Genomic DNA, 22,675 nt, shown 5'->3' on the forward strand with positions numbered 1-22,675 from the left:
CCCCTGTAATGTTATTTCAATATAAAATGCTTTTGTTAAGCTTTTTACAGTGCCAAAATTATGCCCCCCCCCCCTCACACTCCCTCATTAAATATGATAATAACTGATTAAAGGCAAACTGGGTAGATGAAAATATCCAGTGGCATTAAGCAGACGTTTAGTAAAATGGTCACACCACAGCAGTCTGATGGCAGTAAACCGTTTCAGCTTCCATAATCACTGCTCCTTCTGGTAGATCGATAACACATTGCAACTGATTTCCACACATGGTGCTTAGGGGCATTACGAGGCGGTATTGAAGTGCATGCACTACGTCATCAAGGGGGGATCATCCCACCAAGGACCGAGCAGGGACCCAGCAGGGCTCAGCCACGGATCAGCTTGGGCCCTGTCACAGCCCAGCCTCCAATTTTAGATGGTTCTACTGTAGGTTAAATATTTGTTCAGACTGTGTCAGAGAGGTACCAATCTCTTTGAGATTTAACCTCAATGTGACTTTTACCTGGTCAAATAAATATATATATATATATATATATGATTTCAGAGGCTGTAGGTTGTAGTGGTTATATTAAATTCTATTGTATTGTGAGGAGTTCCTGGCCACCCCTGTGGACAAAACAGAATGGAACATTCAAGCTTCACAGACGTAATATTTATTGCAGGGCTATTGCATTGGGTTGTGCTGTACTGTACAGGTCCTGTTGTGATTGTATTCCCTGCATATAAACTATCTACTGTACTGTGTCTATTTCTGCCATTCTACCTGTCAGTTGTCTGGAGGGTATAATGTACAGCAGTGAAACACTCCTTCACAGTTCAGATGACAGGCAGTCTTAGCGTCACTCGTATTGATGGGAATATGTACCCCTATCTAAGTCTGACAGCAGGAGTGCAGGCATGGGGAAAGGGCCATGGATGGGATTGAGTGAGTGAATGAGAGAGAGCGATGGGGAGTCGATTCATTCTTACTGGAGGTGCAATGTTGCTGTGGACTTAAATGTTGAACTTAGCTGTGGTCCAGCTGCCATATAATACTGATCACTCCCATTTCTCCCTTCTGTTTGGCAAAGAGCTAGTATGTTGTGGGAAGCTGCCAAAAGCAGAGCGGAAGGGCCCATTCATTATGAGGAAATGACACAACATCCAGTCTCCTCTTAGTTGAGTGTGATATGGATCATTTAAAGCTCTTATGAATCTTCCACAGGCTAAAACATAAAAAAAACTGTTCTTTGTGCTAGTGGTCCCTGCTGAATGCTTAAAAACCACCAATGACCAATTTAGTGGTCGGGTATCTTAATATCAGCACTTTATCTTGAAATCAGTCATTTGTGCTGAAAGAAACAAATATGATCCAACGTCAATACATTGAAGCACACAGAGGTATGGATGTACTGTAAATGTATGGAAGATCTTAATTTTCTTTTTGGTTTTTTTCTTGGTTCAAACTTTAGAACAATTTAAGATCAAATTCAATAGTGTAGTCAATATTCAAGTTGCAATAGTTTCTTTGTGGAATCAATGATTGTTTTTCCTCGAACCTAAACTCTTTTGTGATCAAATTCTAATTTAGCCATTATGAGGTTTAACATCTTACTCATCTCATGATTTCATATTAAGAGTGAATATAGGCGCTCATCCTAAAAAAAATATCAAGGAGCATTATAATACGGTCAAAGCGTTTTCAAATGGCCTCTGAATGGTACAAAACATTTAATTCTGAATCACGCATTACAAGCTGTCTCAATTAGATCAGAGTAACACCATTGTCACTGCAGGGTAGAGTGGTGTTGACAACATCACAGCATTTATCTCAGTGGTGACTCCTTTGAATCCTAGGATTGTGCTCTGAGTCAGAGCAAACTAAATGAGACTGTCTTATCTAGACTGTGAAATCACTGAGACAGTCCCAAATGATGCAATATTCACTACATCAGTGGTGTGGTGGTTTGTTTCCTCCCTTCATATTACATTGGTAAAATGAGGGCAAGACACTGATGACATCATGTTTTCATGGGCAAACAGATTGTGTGGCACAAAGTTGTAATGTCTACTTTCAGTATGGTGTCTCAATGCTAATTTTCCCTCTCCCGAGACTATCCGTGCATAGCTGAACTGGTCTGATGAGGCGAGGACTTCTGCAGAAAAATACTGTTTTGTTGCCCTAATTTGCATGGCAGATGTCCTTTTACAGTTTCAATTATCAGTGTAGGAACATTATACAATTGATTACAATCTCTGGGCCCCTTCCCTGATTTGATCTCTGAATTTGCTGAAAGTTAAGCGAAAATACATGATCTCATTGTAATGTTAATTGCATCAGGGTCTTAAACAATATGCAGGGATGGTTAGGTTTGTTTAATAATCCATCCACCTCTACTCAATTCTTCATCCTTCAATCAACCATGCCATTACTATGAAGAAAATGAGTGCTTCTCCACAATGGGTTTGATAGATTATTAATACATCTCCTTTTTCCAAACAAAGCAGCTGTTGTTTGCATCTCATAGCTAATATTTTAAGATGTATAAGACTGCTTACATTAAATGTCATATAGCTAGCAAGAAACGAGTGATGGCCCCTGTCCACTTCAGGGGGAACATTTAATAGTCATTATTCCACCATTATCATCCTTGCCAATGACTGTGAAACGCTCCTTCCTCCTGTCAGTGGGCTGTCTGCTGTATAATGGGCCCTGGGTGTCCATTATGAAGCCAAAATGACCACTGACACACTCTAGCCACAGCCTGCTAAAAGTTGCTAAGGGATATGTTTCTATATTGCACACTGGTTTTGAGTTTCATTCTTAGCAAATGGTGGAACAAGTGAAATAAATTATCGATGTAGTAATGCAGTACACTGTTTTGAACACAGTCTCGTTTGATTAAAGTAATCATGCCAAGATTTCACAATCTGATCTTGATATATTTTAGGGCTGCAACTAATGATTGTAATATTTATGAGTCATTCTGTTATTCGGTAATTTCTCCAAGTAATTTTTATTCGTATTAGACAAATCTTTATATTTGAGAAGCCTAAGCCAGAGCATGTTTGCCATTTTACAATTACCAAAATTGTTGCTGATTAATTTTCTGGTTATTGACTAATGAATGAATCAACTAGAAAAATTGTTTTAACTCTTAAATCATGCATGCAGCATCGTTAAACTGGAGTCCAGGAACTCTCATGAACAGACTGTCTCTGTTTTCAGTGTACACAGTTTATTGTTACCAGCTGACACGTTTAGACACTGTATCAATGTTGAAGTGTGCCTTAGATTTGTATTACTGTCAATCACATTACTTCCTGCAGAACAGAGTATTAGCATTTCATGTTGCACAAAGGAATATTTGCCAAGTGCCCTGGTGTGCATGCTGACATCCATGTAAGTCTCTCTTTGTGTCTCACACACACACACACACACACACACACACACACACACACACACACACACACACACACACACACACACACACACACACTCTTCCTGCTCTGAATACGTATTTCTTGCACTTTCCTTCCTTTCATGTAAAATGCTACAAATAATTCCTCTATTTCGTTTGCAGTCTCATCCTTGTTATACCCCAACTAAAGTACAGTGCATCTACCTTAGGTGTCTGACATTCCTACATCCTGCTTCTCCTCAGCATGTTATTTAGTTGCCCCTGTACTCATGATTTACAGAGCTTTAATGTACTCCAGTTCTTGCAGTCAGCAGATGAAATTGTCATTTGTCACATTAATAGTCCTCCCCCTTTCTGCCATACATTCACACACACACACACACACACACACACACACACACACACACACACACACACACACACACACACACACACACACACACACACACACACACACACACACACACACACACACACATACACTGCCCAGTATGGCTCCATTCAGAGAACACTCCCTCTTATCATCCTTCCCTCTCTCCCCCTCCTTACTCCTCCTCAGACCTCTTGCCTCATCCCTAATGCCTTTTCTCCAAAACCACCCTCCTTTCTCTTAACCACTTGCTCTACGCCTTCCTCTTGTATAATGGTGGATTTGACTTGATGGAATCTTACCTGCATTTGTTTATATGTTCGTAATGTGCAGTCCTTGTTGTGCTTCTCAAAACACTCAATATCAAGGGTTTTTATGATATCATCATGAACTGCAGTGCTGTTGCTTTGTGCTACATTTTGCAGATAAGTAGATTTTTTAATTAGGTGGTATTATGAAAAGCAGTGAGAGAACATTAAATTGCTGTTTTGCACAATATACTCAGCTGTTTATGCTGAAATTATAAGAGCCCTGCTGTGTGAGTAATGGTGACTTGAATTTTAAGCAGCATTTTGCAGTAGCCTGTCCTGTGTCACATGCAAAATTAGGCAATCCCTGTAGTAGATGATTATGCAGCTCATAGCAGAGATAGAGCCTAAAATTAAATGCAAATTCAATATTCTTCATTAAAATTGTTTTGGTTTCACATCACTTTTAGGTAATTGCCTAAATTTCTGTGTTTTGCATCTTTTAACCTAAGAGACGATGCACTCTATGAAAATGTGAATTTCCCCTTGCGGGATGAATTAAGGCATATCTTATTCTTCTTCCTAAACACGTTTTTGCTTTATGGTGTATTTTCTATTTTTATTTTTATAATTATTTTCATTATTTCCATCAAGAAGCAATATATATATATCAGCATACTGTGTAATTTCACACTCCAAACAGGATACATTTCCTACCGGTAGCAGTATTCTTCTACTCCACATTTTTGACACACAAAGTAAAGCACCCAGTTTAATATATATATATATATATATATATATATATATATATATATATATATATATATATATATATATATATATAATACTGCTCAAAACTGTGAAATCAATTTTAATTTTACAGTTCTTGGTCATCCATTTTTGGATCTCTAACCAACCCTTACAGACCTTCTCACATTCCCAGAAAGCATGTATAATTGTCTCCTTATGTGTGCCACATTTTACACAAACAGGGGAGATAGAGGCATCAAATTTATTTATTTGTGATATATCCTTGTCATGAGCTTATATTGTATGAGACACAGATTCTCATTGGTGGTAATGGTGTTGGTTATATTTAGGCAATCAGAAAACCAGATTATATCAGAGTTATTTATTTGAAGTTCTTTGTTCCAATCCTCATATATTTTTGGGAGAGAATAATTATCTGTCTGTGCTTCTTTAAGGTGTTTGTACACTTTCCCTATTAATTTCTTGTTTTCTCCTGAGTTTAGAAATAGCCTCTGAGTAGCTGAAGGTTCTGTAGTCCTATTATAGTTTAGATCAAAGTTATCTGTGATCCAGCTCTTTAACTGAAGATATCTAAAAAATTCCTTATTAGTTAAATTTAATTTTATTACCAATTTTTCAAATGGTTTTATACTGACATGAGAAATAATATCTCCAATAGTTGTTATTCCTTTGTCATTCCATGATCTTTATGGTGTATTTACTCCACAAGAAGGGTAGGTCAAGAGTATATAAAGGGTCAACATTTATGAATGTGTATTTTTCCTCAAAGAAACATGAGAATAATCTAACCATGGTTTCAACTGAGAAAGTAATATTGCTTTAGAATAACTCTTGTATCTTGTTAAAATTGCCTGATTCGATGCACAGTTAGTACTTGAAGATTTGAAAACCAACTGTATTAAAAAGTAACTTAAAAGTTAAAACGTTTATAACTTAAAAGTAAGTTTATATATTATAAATTGCCATATATATATTGCTATTTGGGAAAAATGAATAATCTTTTTAGGTCTTTAGTCATCGATCAACTGTCAGATAATTTAAAAAGCAAATAACGAGTGCCTAGTTTGTCAAATCACTGCAACTTAAGATAAGATAACTTATGCTTAAGTCTACCCGTTCTCAATAAATATTTACCACCACTTAGATCAGGGGTGTCAAACTCAACTTCACTAAGGGCCACATGTTTAGTTTATTGATATGCTTTTATTTAAATCAAAAAAGTCAAATATCTTTGACTGTATTATTGCATGTGTCATATAGTCTTCTCACTTACAGTTTGGTCGACATAAAGTTGTAAATAAGTCGGGAAAAAGTTCCTCAGACATCATAGAAAAAAAAGAGCCCAAAAATGTCGGAAAAAGTGTCAAAAACGTCAGAAAACGTGACAAAAACTAGGTGGGCCAAAATGTATTGTGAACCTAAATTGATATGCGGGCTGGATCATAATCTTTGAGGGGCCGGAATTGGCCCGCGGGCCTTGAGTTTGACACATGTGACTTAGATGAAACAGCTTTTCTCGTCAATTTCAGACATATTAATAATGTCGAAGATGGCATTTTCATCTTTAAAAATATTTGCCATTTTCTTCCAGCAGACATGCTGGCCTGCCCTAAGAGGATCTAAAACAGATTGTGCCCAAATTACATGTGTAAATAAAAATGTAGGGACGTTAAGACCAACCACCGACATTACAAGCATACATCTGCAGTCTGAATGAATGTGCTGGTTTCCAGATTTTTAACCATGTGTACATGAAAGAGAGATAAAGAATGTGTAGGACAATATTTATCAGAAACTCATGGGAGGCATCATTTTGCATCTAACCCAACATATATTTCCCTGATTCATCTGCTGTTTTTGAGTGACTGTTGACTTAACCAAGCATTTTCACTTTAATCAGCTGTCTCGATTTTGTCTGGGGACAGGGATTAGAGGATCCCCCCCCCACTGACTCTCTCATCTACACATTATAATACAACCTCAGTACCAACCCCCTCCTTTCTGTGATCTGTTCTCCACTTCAGAGGCTCATATGTAATCCTAAATAGGATGCACAAAGAACCATTTTGAATTCTTAAGGCCAGTTGAGCACACTTTTTTGAAAAATGTACAGTACAACACTCTAAAAACCTGAAAGATTTTTCCAAAAACGTTGTTTGCATTTATTACAGTTTAAATGAACTTAAAATGCATTTCTAACCATGTTTTACCTTATTCCTTCTCCTCTTCTCTTTTTTCCCGACCTCATCTTTTCTCCATATATCTGCTTTTTCTTTCTTCCTCCTCCATTCCTTTTAAATACTTCTGGGTTCTTCATCCTTATTTCCTTTCTCCAAATCCTTGTCTCCGCCCCTCTTCCTTTATTCTTTTCGCTTCATCCACCTTCCCTTCTTTTATTCTTTCTTCTGTCCAGCATGTGAGCTGATGAACCAGGGGATCCTTGCTCTGGTCACATCCACGGGCTGCGCAGCCGCAAGTGCCCTGCAGTCTCTGACAGATGCAATGCACATTCCCCACCTCTTCATCCAGAGAAATGGGGATGGTGCACCGCGCACTGCCTGCCAGCTCAACCCCAGCCCAGACGGAGAGAGCTACACCTTGGCTGCCCGTCCACCTGTTCGAATCAACGACGTCCTGCTCACCCTCGTCTCAGAACTACACTGGCAGAAGTTCATCATCTTTTATGAGAGCGACTATGGTGAGTTGGGACGAATGAGAGCAGTTGATGGCCAAATGTATCTCATAAACATGACATTTGTCATGTCTTTCATTTAAATATTAATGCTCCAAAAGCATCTCCAGTGTCAGGGGTATATCGGGCTGAAGTAAAGCTATTTTAAGACTAGGAATTCATACGCAGAAAAGAATACACAGAGTAGGAACTAAGATGAAAGAACATCACCACTTCCACGCATTCACACGCACATAAACACCCACACACTGTACATGCACACTGCCAAAAAATAAATCAAAGTTCAGTAGAAATTGTCGGGAAAAACAAGATCTCATTGCCGCATTCACCATTAGCATCCTCGCGAAGAGACAAGTCTAAGCCTAATTGGCTCATTTGTGGCACCAGAGAATGACGGGTGTGTCCCAACAGTACTCAATATATTCTCAGATGTTCTCCATTTCTGTTTCATTATTCTCTCCATGACGCCCCTGTGGACTGGACATTTCCTGACCCACATTTGGTAAAAGGCAAAGGACTGTGGATCGTGGAGTGATTGGCAAGACAGTAGGGCAGAAAGATGAGGAGAATACATGTATATTGCTGCATTGGCATTTCTCAGATGATGCTTTGCCACTGCTGGCTAATTTGTTTTACTACTTGTGAGAGTGTAATCTAGAGGAGAACGTAAATCTGTTTTATTTACAGAGGAGTTGATGAAGTGTATCGTAAAGCAAGCCCTCAAGGGAATACAGACACCCACTAAAACCATTAATGTTTCCACCCCACATGTTGGACCCTACTGCCAGTCGCAGTGCTCCATGTGAATGTATGTGCCATGCTGTTTCACATTTAAAGAGCTATGTCCTTGGATTTCTTTCTGACATTGGCACTCTTTGTAGAGAGTGCACTCTCAGCATTGAGTTGGATCAATTCAAATACCACCGTGGAAGAGCATCTGTTTGTCTATCAATCTATCTTGTCTGTCTGACTAGCTGTCTCGCTATCTGTGTATCCATCTGTCTTTATTTTTCACTAGCTCTCAGTTTGACTAGCTAGGTAGCTGTTTGTATGTCTTGCTTTCTATCTAGCAATCCATCCATCCATCCATCTATCTGCATTTTAAAGAATTTGTTAATACATTTTTTCCCCTTCTGCAATACAGTTCCATTGATTGAATTATATCCTATCAGGAACTCTTTAGGTATAAAATCTCACCCCAGCACACTGTACTATAGCCTTGCAAGTCCTGCAAGAGGGAACCTATGTCTAACGCATGAAGGCTCTGTTTAACGAGGCACTGTTGGTAAGAAATATTGGATAGGAATACTAGTTCTAACGAAAAAGCCTACAAAGTCGGCACCATAGACATTTGTGCTTGTGTTAAACTGTTTAAATCTGCACTCGTTAAATTAAGGAATGTAGGAGCTAATTAGGATCCTCATCACAGAACAGTCAAAATACCCATGGTGCCTGCCTTGAAGCACTATCACAGTGACCCACACCACTGCCTAGAGACAAGAGTGTTGTCTATAAATCTGTGTTGGCACTTAATATTTAAAGAGATAGTGAATGTTGAATTTAAACTTAAGACATATGAGTTGGGAGAAACAGCTGCAGCAGTTCACTCAGTTTAATTCAGATTATGTATTTTTGTTTGGTAATGAGTAATTTAACATCTAACAACGTGAGGCTATGATAAATGTATTCTGTATTTCTCAAACTTGAGTTGCATTGTCTTTACTTTGCTAAATATGTTTATATTGTGTGACATTGTTCAATTCTAGTGCTTTTACAATACATGAATCAATGCAAAACAATATTTTAGTTTTTATTAATGTTTACATTAATGTTATTCTACAAAGCCCTGTTTTTATTCAACAAAAGAAGCAACAGTTCTGAAATCTAGATGCTGTCCAAACACAAGCAAGTTAAGCAACCATACTGTCCAATAACCTTTCCTAAACAAAATAGTTTAAAATTGTTAACATTTCAATTGAAATGATTAACTGATCAACGAATAAGTAAAGCAGATCACATCTCTGACATTTAGATACCAGCTTTTGGTATTTGACAGGTTTTGAGATGGTTTCATTGACATATTTTGGTCAATACTGAAAAAGTACTGAGGGTCAATAACGGGCACTGCAGACACAGATTGGTGCTGCCCAGAGACGTCCCTAGGATTGAAAGACAGGGGGGGCTTAGCCCCCAGGGTATTTGTAACTTGCGTTTGCAAAATCTTTGCACTCACATCTTTTGTTACTGTATTAGAGCTACACTTATGTTAACAACCAGTCAAGAAACCAAGATGTTAACAAGTAAAAAGTGACAGACAGATCCTCTTCTTCCATTTCTACTCTGTTCCTTCTGTCTTATCCTTTAAGATAAAACAAAACCCTGATGCTAATTTAATGACTTCGAAATGCAAATTGGTCACATGAAACAACATCCAAAATGTCCAAAAACTGACAGAGGCCAGACAGATAATAAGTTGGTAAAGTTAAAGAAATATGAAAAATAGCAGTACAATAAAAAGAAAAAAGTAGGTATAATAGGCATCACTGCATACTTTATCATGTGAGATATTAATAGGGATCCTATTTAAAGTGGCTACTGTCTAAATACAATAACCTGATGGCGGAAGGAATAAAAGATTTGGAGTAATGATTACTGTATATACTGTATGTACTGTATGTAGGATTGCTTTCATTTTATTTTCACATGTGTATCTGTGGGCATGTGCTCATCTTTAGCCTAGCCTACATTTAGGCAACATCTACATATTTATTTAATTTATCACAGCCAATTAATGCAGAAAGTTAAATTGGTTAGAATATAGCTAGCATATATAATAAATATAATTAAATAATTTAGTTTAGGCTATGCATAGTACCTAGATCTGCCAACAAATGCTTACTGTTAGAAGAAAACAAAATAATCCTTAGACCTATAGACCACTACTGACCTCAACCACGCCGGCTCCCTCAGAATCAACTGCTCTGCCAATCTCCTGCTTCTCTCTCTCTCTGCTGAAATATCTTCCAATATCCATCTCATCTGCTCAATGAATTGAAGGATACAACAGTACAATAGCATTAACAGGGACCCTGTGACATTTAGCTTTCAGTAACAACATTGTATGGGGATTGATATTGTTTAAGAATATGCCTACTATAGAGATAGGCTATATTATTGGCAATGAATAAAGAGTTGTGATTAGCTTGCTAAGTTAACTATTTCTTGTATTTCCCTCGTTCACTCTAGCTAGACTTTAGTTTTCCATAGCAAACCAAAATATCCCCTTTCCTTTACCTCAAGAAAACGTAGCTAAAGGTAAGCAGGTCATTAAAAACAACTTACACTTTCACTCTGTATCACACTAGGTGTAATCAATCTTCCTTTCAGCGTGTATATCTGTGTGTGTGTTTGTGGGGGGGGGGGTGCATAGTGAGTTCAGCCCAAAGAGTAGCGACGAGACGAGATGAATCCCCCAGTTACTTGCAATGCTCTGGTCTACAACACTCTGAAAGCTGCCAGTTCACACCAATGCAACGAGACGGTGTGGTGCATCATCTTGATAGCACAACGACTCTTTGTACTTCTGTCTAACTTCCGACTTTTCGGATATTTTTTTGTAGCTGGATATATATCATTTGTTGCGTCTGAATATGAATGAGGATACGGTTATTGATAAATGGAATTGTTATTGTTGTTGTTATTATTATTTAGGGGGGCTTAGGAACATTTTGGGGTAGCTTCAGCCCCTCTAAAATAGGCCTAACGACGTCCCTGGTGCTGCCGGTTGTTCTGGCTGATAAGACAACTTTTCGGTTTCTGGGAATGCACTTAACCATTGGTGTGGAGCTTAAGTGCAAATTGCAGACCTGAATATGGAATTCTTAAGAAACAGGGTTAAAAATAGTCATTAGTTAGTATAGTTAGTATAAGATTACACACAACACTAGACATTAAAATAATATAAGTATGTATTTTTTATTTATAATGATATGGATTATTGCATTGTTAACTGCTCAGAAAAAACTTTAATCTTTATACCTACTGTACTTCTCCCACCACCTTTTCCATCATAGCTAAACCTTCATAAGCACAGATTGTAGGTTTTAAACATCACATCACTTTCAACTCATGCTGTCAGATCAGTGATAATCAAAGAGCGGAAAGGAGATGATGTAACTTAAACAGCACAGGAGCTCAGGTCAGGTTCTCAGTGTGATCTTGTCAAAGCCGTTCTGTCTTGCATGAAAAGGGCAGGAAGTACAACATTGTGACATGCCCTTCTCTAGGAAAGTTGCTTTCATGATTTGTCACATTATGGAGCCATCTCCAATGGTTGTAACAGAATGTTTTGTTTAGGTTTGTCACACATGCCTAGATTTTAATTATGTTCATCATGTGAATCTATTAGCCTACTTGTAGAGTTTTGATTATTATGTTTTCTTTCTTGATTGTTTGATCCTACATGTCAGAAAGTGGAAAAATGTCCCTCGAGATTTCCTAACCAACGGTCCAAAATGTAAATATAGTATTTTTACAATCATATACTGTAGGCCTAAGAGAAGCAGGAAAAACAGTTAATTTCAGTTTTGCATAAAACACTTTTTTATGCACACTTTTTTTTCTGTTGATTAATCGACAGAAAAAATCCTTGATTCAGCTCAGGTTGCATAAAAAAAGAAAGACCAAAAGAACTGAGTTGCTTGCCTGCCATACTGTATATGAGTCACTGCAAGTGATTTTAACCCAATCAACAAATCATGATAAATTAAGCTGCTTTGTAGCACAAGTTCTACTGAAAATACTGTAATATCAAAATCTATGTTTGTCACAAACCTCAAACTCCCCTCTCAAGTTTGAGAATATTCAATTGCATGCAAATCTATTGTTTTATCCCAGTAGTAAAAAGCAGTAAGTCTATATAGGAAACATAGATAAACCAAGAACGGTAAACTTGTTGTTACATTCCCTGTAATATATCATTTCTTTGCAGATATGGCTGTGTTATGTATATTTAGGCATAACAAAAGTGTGGCTGCAAGGTACATTGAGATGGTTTATCAAGTGCTGTGATGCTTTTATCATATTTGTCTACATATTCAACATGTGATAATAAAACAAACGACACTGGCTGATGCACTGAAAGTCAGACAGTGAGATATTATTTACCCATTAAATAACATTCATATTTTGGACTGGAATCCTGTCTGCACTGCCAAGGCATGTTTTTCCCCTCAGCCGTAATCAGATTTGCTGATTTACTTTGACTATGACAAGACACTGTGCTGATCTATGATCATCAGAGCGCTCAGTCTGTATATCTCCATCTAGTGTAATGGATCATATAACTGCCTATAGAAAAAGAGATTTCAGAGATCAGAAAAAACATCTCATTCAATTATTTTTTAAATCTAATATTTAAAACTCATACCATCATTAAATACTGTCAGAATGAACAAGTTGAAAAAGGACATTTCATTTACGGTACACATTTATTAGATACATGATTGTGATACCAAGGCCCTCTTAACATGTAAAGTAGGAGTGAGCTGATAGATTTCTGGATGTAGAGTGATAAGCCTGTGTTTTGCTGGGCTGCTGTGTCATCAATTTGCTGATGGTGCGTTAGTCTACAAAAAGAGATGCTAGAAAAGATAGAGTAACTTCTTGCACATAGCCCCAGGCATTACACTATAGCACTACGTACAAAGAATTGTCCAAAACCTAATTATCTACTGTATATTACACGTATCTAGACAATTATTATTAAATTCTTTAAAAAAAGAACCCTTTATTTGTTGATGATAAGAGCAACACCAGGCTCTGCATCATAAACAGCTGGCTTCCTTGACCTCAGGGACAAAGTGTGTGTAATGAAGCGTGTCAGTCTCCAACAATGCATCAGTTGCATAAAAGGCACATTATGTAAACAATGTCAAGGCTTCACCTCTTCTGTTTTGTCATTGTACATTTTCAACACATAATCTGATTCTCTGTTGTGATAAAGCGTGTTCCATAATGTCTTTCACAAGCAACCAAAATAACCTTATTCTTGTGCCGTAGGAAGCCAACTTTGTATTACGACAAAACATCCTTATGTGTTTTTTTCTTTTGTGCCTTCAGGCAGATGAGAGAGAACAAAATGATATGATAATCCTATAACAGCCCATAGCTTAACAAAAGGCCCTTTATGCCTTCTACGTTTCAGCTTTTTCTTTTTTGTTAGGTTGTGTTTGTTCTTTCTTCCCTTTTTACTTTTTAACCAATACAGTTTTCACTTCCTTCAAACAGTCCTGTTGCAGATTGCTCTTTGACAGCGCTGAAGTGTACACTAATGCCCTGGCTTTTTTTTTTTTTTAAAAGACAAAATAGACCCATTGCATGTCAAGGCCACAAAAGTTCATCCCTCCCACTAAAAAACTAACTTCATGACAGCAAACTCTTGCTGTCAAGAACCCTTTGTGCATTGTGGGCATTCTTTCCAAACTGACCATAGTGACCAGATATCAAACCAAAGTTTCATACACAAACAGCTGCTGGCTGTTGTCTTTTCGCTGCATTTAAATGACATTGACTGAATTCGCAGATGTGGGTTGAGTTCCTGGTGAATCAAAATATCTGTTTTTATTCCATTTATTTTTACATTTAACCATGACCAGACACAACTCAGGTTCATGCTCTTCTCTCCGCTTGTTCTTTAAACCAACCATGCCTTCAAATAGACACCTTTCAGCACAATAGCCGCAAATTAACCTTGTTCCCCTGTCAGCCAATATGAAACCCACTGCCAGAAATTTGGAAGCGGTATTTGACTCAGATTTAACATTTCATCCTCACATCAAAAAAGTCGTCCTGCCCTGTTTCCTTCAATTAAGAACCATCTCCAGAATCAAATCCATGCTCTCACACTCCGACCTGGAAAAAGTCATTCATGCATTTAACTTCTCCAGACTTGACTACTGTAACTCCCTCCTTTCTGGCATCAACTATAGGTCACTCTCTCACCTCCAACTGGTTCAGAACGCAGCAGCTAGGATTTTTACTTTTTTTTTCCCTTTTTATTGTCTCATTTTGTTGTTCCTTTTGATCTGTATCTTGTATGCTTATTTTGTCTTGCCATTACCTGTTTGTTTTTTTGGCCTCACTGTTTAGCTGTCATTGTACTGACCTATTTTGCCTCGCTTTTCTGTCAAAGCACTTTTTTTAAAGGTGTTATATAAATAAAGTTATTATTATTATTATTATTATTATTATTATAGTGAGTAAGCAAGTTTAAACATGTGAGTTTTGAGGTGGGATTTGAATTACAGTATATCATGGCGTCAGACTGACAAATGTGGGGGGCACAGAGTTCCAGAGCCTGGGAGCAGTGCAGCTGAAACCCTAACACCCATGGTGCTGAGGTGTGCAGCGAGGGTAGTTAGGAGACCAGCAGAGGAGGAGTGCAGAGAGCGGGAGGGAGTGTAATCCTGGAGGAGGTAAGAGATGTAGGTTGGGGCTAAATTGTGGAGGGCTTTGAAACTGAGCAAAAAGGTTTTTGTAATCAATCCGGTATTGAACAGGGAGCCAGTGTAGCTTGATGAGAATGGGGGTGATGTGGTTGGTGATGATTCAGGCAGCAGATCTTTTGGATGATTTGAAGCCTGGTAAGCAGTTTGGTAGGAATACCAGAAAGCAACATTACAGTAGCCAATTCGGGATGTGACGAAGGCGTGGACCAAGACTTTGTGTGACAGTGCTGGATTGAGACAAAATTGCTGTTCTAATAGTGCTAACAGATGATTTAAAATGATGCTCTAGGGGTGCCTGGGTAGCTCACCTGATAGAGGATGCGCCCCATGTACAGAGTCTCAGTCCTCGATTCTTTATCAATCCCTTTGCTGCATGTTGTTCTCCCTCTCTCTCCCCCTTCATGTCTAAGCTGTCCTATCAATAAAGGCCTAAAATGCCAAAACAAAAAAAAAAAATCTTTAAATGATTCTCTAGGCATGGCAATGTCAGCTTGTAGGTCGGTCAGTACAACCTCACAGAGCTGTAGCTTGAAGGTTTGCTATATATTATCTGTATGCCTTTGTAAATGCCATTAAAGGTGTGCTTACACAGTTCTCACAATTGTGTGTATGTAAACGGAAGCCAGCTATTGATTCTGTGTGTGAGGGTGGACAGTGGGTAGACTACCTGCAAACAAAAGCTTCTGTTAAATTGCCTTTTTATTTTATTATAACGAGGAGAGCATAAAAAGCAGCTGAGGCACAATTATTGGAATTCTTAAAGATAGGTTGATTTTCTTGAACATCAGTAGGCTCCTTGGCAGGTCTGTCTAAGTTAACCTGCGCTTAGTAATGACTGTGGAGCAGCTACATCTGTCTCTGCCCGCCCTGTGGTGACTGGCTTTCTGTTAGGAGAAGAGAATTAGGCTGGGATTAAGTGTGAGATTGATTAAAATTCTCTTGGACCCATGTAGGTGGTGGCTCCTAATGTAGGAAGTGTATTTTTAACACAGGCAGGACAAACGCAAAAGGAAATCTCATGCAGAGTTTGTAGCAAGTTTGTAATGCATAATGTTAGTTAGTGACAGAGCTGACAAAATGAAGCAGTGAAGACATTTATGTGTTATGGTATACTCTTTCACTTCTTATTGTGTTACTTTATTTCATCAAAATGAGTGCTACATTGAGGCCATAAGTTCTGTAACACTGCCAACTGACTTGTCAACGAGAACGTAAAATAGAAAAGGAAAGATGTGTAAAGGAAGAAAAACTGTAAAAATTAGACTATATTTAGCTATACTATGCAGAATAGTATTTATATAATAGGTTTAATTCTTAATAGTTTTACACCTGATAGCTGTTTGTATTAAATCTCATTTGGAAAAGTTCACCTGGAATCCATTAAGAAAATGTAAATCACAGTTGTATTGAACATTTTAGGAAGTAGTAAATATACAGTTATTGTGTGTGAGTGTATGTGTGTGTGTGTGTGTGCGTGTGTGTGTATATACACACACACAAACACACACACACACACACACATATATATATATATATTTATATATACTCCATTATTCTCCTCAAGTATATGTTGATTACCAGTTGGAAATAAAGGAATAAATCCAGCATGCCCACACAGAAAGGCACTTAACCTTGTTGTGAAAGGGTAAATTAATTGGTAAGCCCTCATTTGCATAGTTTTGATGCTCAACAATTTTTGGTGAGAAAAAGTAGAAAATGTGTCAGGCAAATTTTCTCTAACCTGACCTCATGAAAAAAAAAATATTGATGTATTGATGATTTTTCTGTTTTTGATTATTCCTGCATTATTTCCCATTTTTATTATTATATTCTTAATTGTTGCGTTCTTGTCTGCACTGGACTGTCTCTCTTCTAATTACAAAGCATCACAAAGACATGTCAGCCAAACTTAGTAACAAAGTAGAGCAATTCATTTTATTCTATACTACATTCTATACTATATTCTATGTGCATGGCCGTGTTGTAAGTAAAAAATGCAATCACTGGACAGTATCTTTGAGACCATTCACCAGGCCTGGAGTGAGATAATGAGTCCAGGACTGTTACTCCAGCCGCTCTGCACATTCAGACCTGACTGCTTATATTGAAACCATTTTGTTGACGGTGCTTTCCTTAAGTTGTTATAGTGTTTGACTGACAAAAGAAAAAGTGATGGAATTTATTCATGCCTACCAAAAGTACAAAAGTAAACAGCTGCTTTCTCAAACTCGCCAGATGAATAGACCACAGTTAAATGACAACCATAGATGTGGACGTCACGTATCCAAACAATGCATGCATACGTTTTGAGGCTCTTTTAATTTCAACAGGCTTAACAGAAACCCTGTACATGTTTGAAAAATCAATGTCCCCTCTCCATAAAGCAGAAAAACACAAATTATTTTCTGTGTAGTTTTGCAAAAGTAGAGAGACTATACTCATTTGCAAAGATTTACCTCAATAGAAACACCAGATGAGTTAAGTGACTTACCTCATCTGGTCACTCTATCTATCTATCTATCTATCTATCTATCTATCTATCTATCTATCTATCTATCTATCTATCTATCTATCTATCTATCTATCTATCTATCTATCTATCTATATATATATATATATATATATTATAAATAAAAGAGTGAACTGTTTATTCAGTACATGCAATCCAGTACTATGGTCATTTTTAGTGTAGTGGTCATTTTGTATTGGACTGTATTATATTGTAAGATCTTGCTTATGTTTTGACCACCTCCATTTACATACATGAGGGGGACAAAATATTACAATAATTTCTGTGTATGAACATATCTCACTTTTTGGTATCACCTTTGACATAAACGATAATTTAGAAATAGGCCTAAAACTGTTACAATCAGTAGGGTCAAGGTTTTTTTAATTAGAGGCTGAACCACAGTATGTTAAAAGCTAGATGGGACTGCCATTCATAAAAGAGCTATTTATTATAGACAAGAGGCTGGGACCGATAATATCAAATACCTCTTTCAAAAGACGAGAGGGGACAATATCTTAAGATGAATAGGTAGGTTTCAAGTGTGATACAATATCCATCAATGCTGACAGGGCCACAGGCACAAAACATTTCAGAGATGCCGGGGCATAGGATTGATTTAGAAGGGTCATGATCAGTAGGTGAAATACAAGATCTGATAGTGTCAACCTTGTTAATAAAAAAGCTCAACAATTGTTGTGTGATTTCAAACGTACCATCAGGGAGTGCAATAGCATGATTTAGTGCAGTATTGCTAACATTTTAGGGCTATTTGCATTTTTAGCTATGATATCAGAAAAATGCTTTACTTTAGATGCACGAGTCTCACTGTTAAGCCAAGGTTGGGTTTTGACTTTGGGTCGCTTCAGTTTAAAAGGGGTAACAATATCAAAAGGACAAGCTATGAAAGCATCAGAAAATTGCCTAGCAGTGAACGGGTTCAGTGCTCGGATGTAGCGATCTGGCAAACAAGATTTAGGTAATGGATTAGAAAGTGATGCATTAAAAATCACAGGTTTATGGTCAGATAGAGTAGCAACATCCAGCTCAATATTTAAAACAGGAAAACCTAATGATAAAACAAGATCCAGTGTATGACCATGTTTGTGTGTGGGACCAGTTACAGACTGAGTCAGATTGAATGAGTCCACAAGTTGTAGAAACTGGCTAACTAAAGGCTTTGATGGACAACAGACATGGATATTAAAATCACCAAGGAATAAAATCTTATCCGAGTTGGGCACAATCAAGGATAGAAACTCCAAAAATTAACTGATAAAGTCCTTATTGTGCTTAGGGGGTCTATACACCAGTGCACAAATCAGTGGGCAGGACAAATCAACCTTAAATGCTTGCACCTCAAAACTAGCGTGTTTATCAACTGGCAATTGATGGTATTCATAGCGATTTTTGAAGATTGTCGCTAAACCCCAACCCCTGCCAGTGGATCAAATAAAATAAAAAAAAAGTCTAGATCATGTGATAGAAAGAAGTCATTTAAAATTAATGTTTTGTTCGAAAATGATTCGACAAATAAAACAATGCGAATTTGGTAAGGATTGTATCCACAGCCCGCGCTGATCCTATTCAATCATTTGAACAGTCAATGCAACAGAGATTACCACAGTTGACTCCTCGTCTTCTGCGGCCAGGAGAGTGATGATACTTAGAGAGCTTGTGGTGCATAATCAGCAGATAATTTCTCTTTTCCCCCATTTTATTTGTCACTTTGGTTATGGGAAGCATTTTCTAAGCTTTGCTTTTCACCATGAGGTCCTCATTTGGTGTTAATTCCATACACAATTCAAACATTTTGATGCATGTGGCTGCAAAATCCAAGTGAAAATGAGTTTAAACTGATTTTACGTTTTGCAAATCTTGGTTTTGTGTGTGTGAAAATGGGCAAAAACAGAAAAAATGAGCCTGACTTCACTGTTAGTATTAAGTGTACATATTAAATGATGTTATTGCAAATGTCTTACACTGAACTCCTGTGTTTGGCAGGTGCTTCGAGCCACAAAAATCAGGAATGTATGTAATATCCATTACATAATCTATCATTTATCATTTTATTCAGATAGTTACAGTAATATAGTCATACTTGCCTAAAATACTATGTTAACTGTGTTATACTGTAACGATGTGCAGTCAGTAAAAAGAGGGTGCATTCACACTCAGCGCCTGATCCATTTCAGATTTGCAAAAAAATCAATATTGCATATAATTAAAGAATGTTATTGTTGCAAGAAAAAACAGTGATTGCTTTAACAGACTCATCTCAATTTTGAGTTAACAGGCTGGTAGCATAGTCATTTCTCAGGCTTTTCCGCTTGGATTGCAACGTAGCTTGACAGCTCAGTTAAAACCTCTGAGCCCTTTGATCATGATATGCTCATTTCTGCATCGCTCCAATCCAAGAGGGAGTCCCTCTTTAGTTACAACTTCAGTAAGATGGAGCTGAAAAGGATGTTAGAGCAACTTCATGGGGTATTTCTCAGTCTCCCTCGATTTATCTTTTCCTGACGTTTTTAAAACAGATACGGTTAAAGCAAAAGATAGGTAAGGGATAGAGAGATATCAAGAGTTCTAAGTAAGTTGAGCAAGAGAGCACGATGCTGATACATGAGGGGCAGAGAAGGTTTAAGTTTTGATATCTAAAACTTTCAGAAGCAGATTTGTGTTCAGAAATGACGCTCTGGTAAACATGTCCAGAAATCAGACCTTTAATTCCACGTTAATCCTCTTTTCTGCAGCCCTGTCCATGGCTGACACGGTTGCCCCGTGGAAAAGCCTGCTACGGGTTTGGATCGCTGGCTTTGAAGTCCGATGTTTCTATCGGGTTCCTAGAGTAGTTATCACATGGTAGCTTTCCCTCAACACTTCATGGGATTAAAAATGTTGTTTGTTTGTTGTTGCAATATGTTTCTTCTATGTTTTTCAGCCAACTGCAACATTACAGTATGTTACTACTAAATATAGTTTTTGTCTTTTTTGATCAGTTTTCTAGATCCAATTTGAATTGCATTGTTTTTCAAGGAATTACTGTAGTAAGCCTCTACTAGGTAGATTTATGTTGTTGTTGTTGTTGTTGTTGTTGTTGTATTTATTTGTGTGGTTATTGAGTCATCACAAATGTATATTGGGTCCCTTTTTTACCCTATGGGTTTCGTTTAAAAGAGATGGTTCACACTGAACATAATAAATATGAAATTCAATTCAATTCAATTTTATTTATAGTATCACATCATAACAGAGTTATCTCAAGACACTTTACAGATAGAGTAGGTCTAGACCACACTCTGTAAATTCCAAAACCCCAACAATTACAGTAATTCCCTCAAGAGCAAGCATTAGCAGTGGCTGTTGCAACAGTGGCGAGGAAAAACTCTTTACTCTATAGTCAGTATCACCATATGTCATTGCAGCTGAAGATTGTATATAGAAAATATTGTAGTCAAAATGAATTGCAATAGTACAGTACAGTACAGTGTGTGTGTGTGTGTGTGTGTGTGTGTGTGTGTGTGTGTGTGTGTGTGTGTGTGTGTGTGTGTGTGTGTGTGTGTGTGTGTGTGTGTGTGTGTGTGTGTGTGTGTGTGTGTGTGTGTGTGTGTGTGTGTGTGAGAGTTTTCAAAGAGTGCTGCAGTAAAAGTCTGGCCACGCTTCAAAAATGATAAATGATTTAATTTCATGTTTTGTTCGGCACTATGAACATTTTTATTCTGTATTTTTGTTTCCCCAAAAACTAAATTGCAATATAACAATGGCAGGAAAAATCGAACATTGCATCTAATCCTTTATGATTTGCTTCATATGGTACTTAGTCATGTCGCTGTCTCACTTTCCCCCGAGGTATAGACTGAGAAACGGGGGCGATGTACCAATATGTTGCTTCACTGCTCAGACCAGGTCAAAGGCTTTCTTATTAGCCTAATTTCCAGTTTTTGCCCTGAGCATCTAAAAACTATGTGCCATATCACCTCAAATAACAACCACACACCCCTACAGTGTGATATTGTAGGTTTGTGTGTGTGTGTGTTGCGTGTTTATGCAGCTATACAGTATTGTATAGTTTGCTTTTCTGTCCCTCTGCGTATTGTCTCTTTTGAGCAATACTAAAGCACTAGAGCACGCGACACATCAAACTTCCAGAGACGCAACAGGGAAAAACTCATCCATCCATCCATCCATCCACCCCCCACCCACCCACACACACACACACACACACACACATATTGTGGATGCAGAAAGAGGTCTGGCCCTAGCGATTTGGCCTAACCTCTCTTTAACAATGCAGCATGACTTGGCACATGCTGGGCTGCTGCTCCCCCTGTGACTGCTGAGATTGCTGTGCTTATTGTGAGTTCTCTGCTGCACATCACCTTTGATTTGAGTGTGCATCACATGCTTCTTTTAAGTGGTTTCCTGTATAGTGAACACACACACACACACACACACACACACACTTAGATCTCTGGGGACAGCAACACCTGCCTGCAGTTTCATATCCTGTAAACCCCACCAAACAGAAAGACAGGAGTGCTTGTTGTGTTTTGTCACGCTTTAGATCAGAACGAAACCTGCCTTGAAGCCCCTGGAACAAAGCCTGAAAATATACAGCGCATGTGCAGGCGCTCCAGGAATAAAGTATTGTATAACATAGCACCTGCCATAAGTGTTATTATTTTTCTGTCTCTGTTTGTCTGTGTCTTTTCTCCCCCCATCACTCATTCTGTGTCATTCTTTCTCCTTTAGATATTCGGGGTTTGCAAACTTTTATGGACCAGGCGTCTCGGCTGGGTCTGGATGTGTCCTTGCAGAGGGTGGACCGCAATGTCAGCCGAGTCTTTACTGACCTCTTCAACACGATGCGCACTGAGGAGCTCAACCGGTACCGGGACACCCTGCGACGGGCCGTTTTGCTCATGAGTCCTCGCGGTGCACAGGTGTTCATCCACCAGGTAGGTTGCATTGCTGAGACTTTTCTAAATCAAGGGATCAGCAACACACTCAGAGAGACAGTCAAAGCAGAAAACATGAATCAAAACAAATTTGCCTGGCACGCCTAATCTGACAGCTGATTAAACATTTCATTGCCTCAACTGTTGTGAATGAAACATATGACCAACTATTTGAGTCACAGGAGATTAATTACCTAATTTGTGTTGGAAATGTGTCA

At 38.0% G+C, this 22,675-nt stretch overlaps 1 protein-coding gene across 3 annotated transcripts in view; it reads left to right on the forward strand.

The window, feature by feature from the left end:
* Window positions 1–22,675, forward strand: part of grid1a (glutamate receptor, ionotropic, delta 1a) — a 262,279-nt gene that overhangs the window by 153,394 nt on the left and 86,210 nt on the right. For all 3 annotated transcript variants that reach the window (XM_039784464.1, XM_039784461.1, XM_039784462.1), the window contains exons 3-4: window positions 7,204–7,488; window positions 22,252–22,457. In XM_039784464.1, the coding sequence (XP_039640398.1) occupies window positions 7,204–7,488; window positions 22,252–22,457 (491 nt within the window). The remainder of the gene's footprint in view (window positions 1–7,203; window positions 7,489–22,251; window positions 22,458–22,675) is intronic.

Source organism: Perca fluviatilis, chromosome 19, assembly GCF_010015445.1.
Source record: "Perca fluviatilis chromosome 19, GENO_Pfluv_1.0, whole genome shotgun sequence".
In the NCBI taxonomy this organism is placed as follows: domain Eukaryota; kingdom Metazoa; phylum Chordata; class Actinopteri; order Perciformes; family Percidae; genus Perca; species Perca fluviatilis.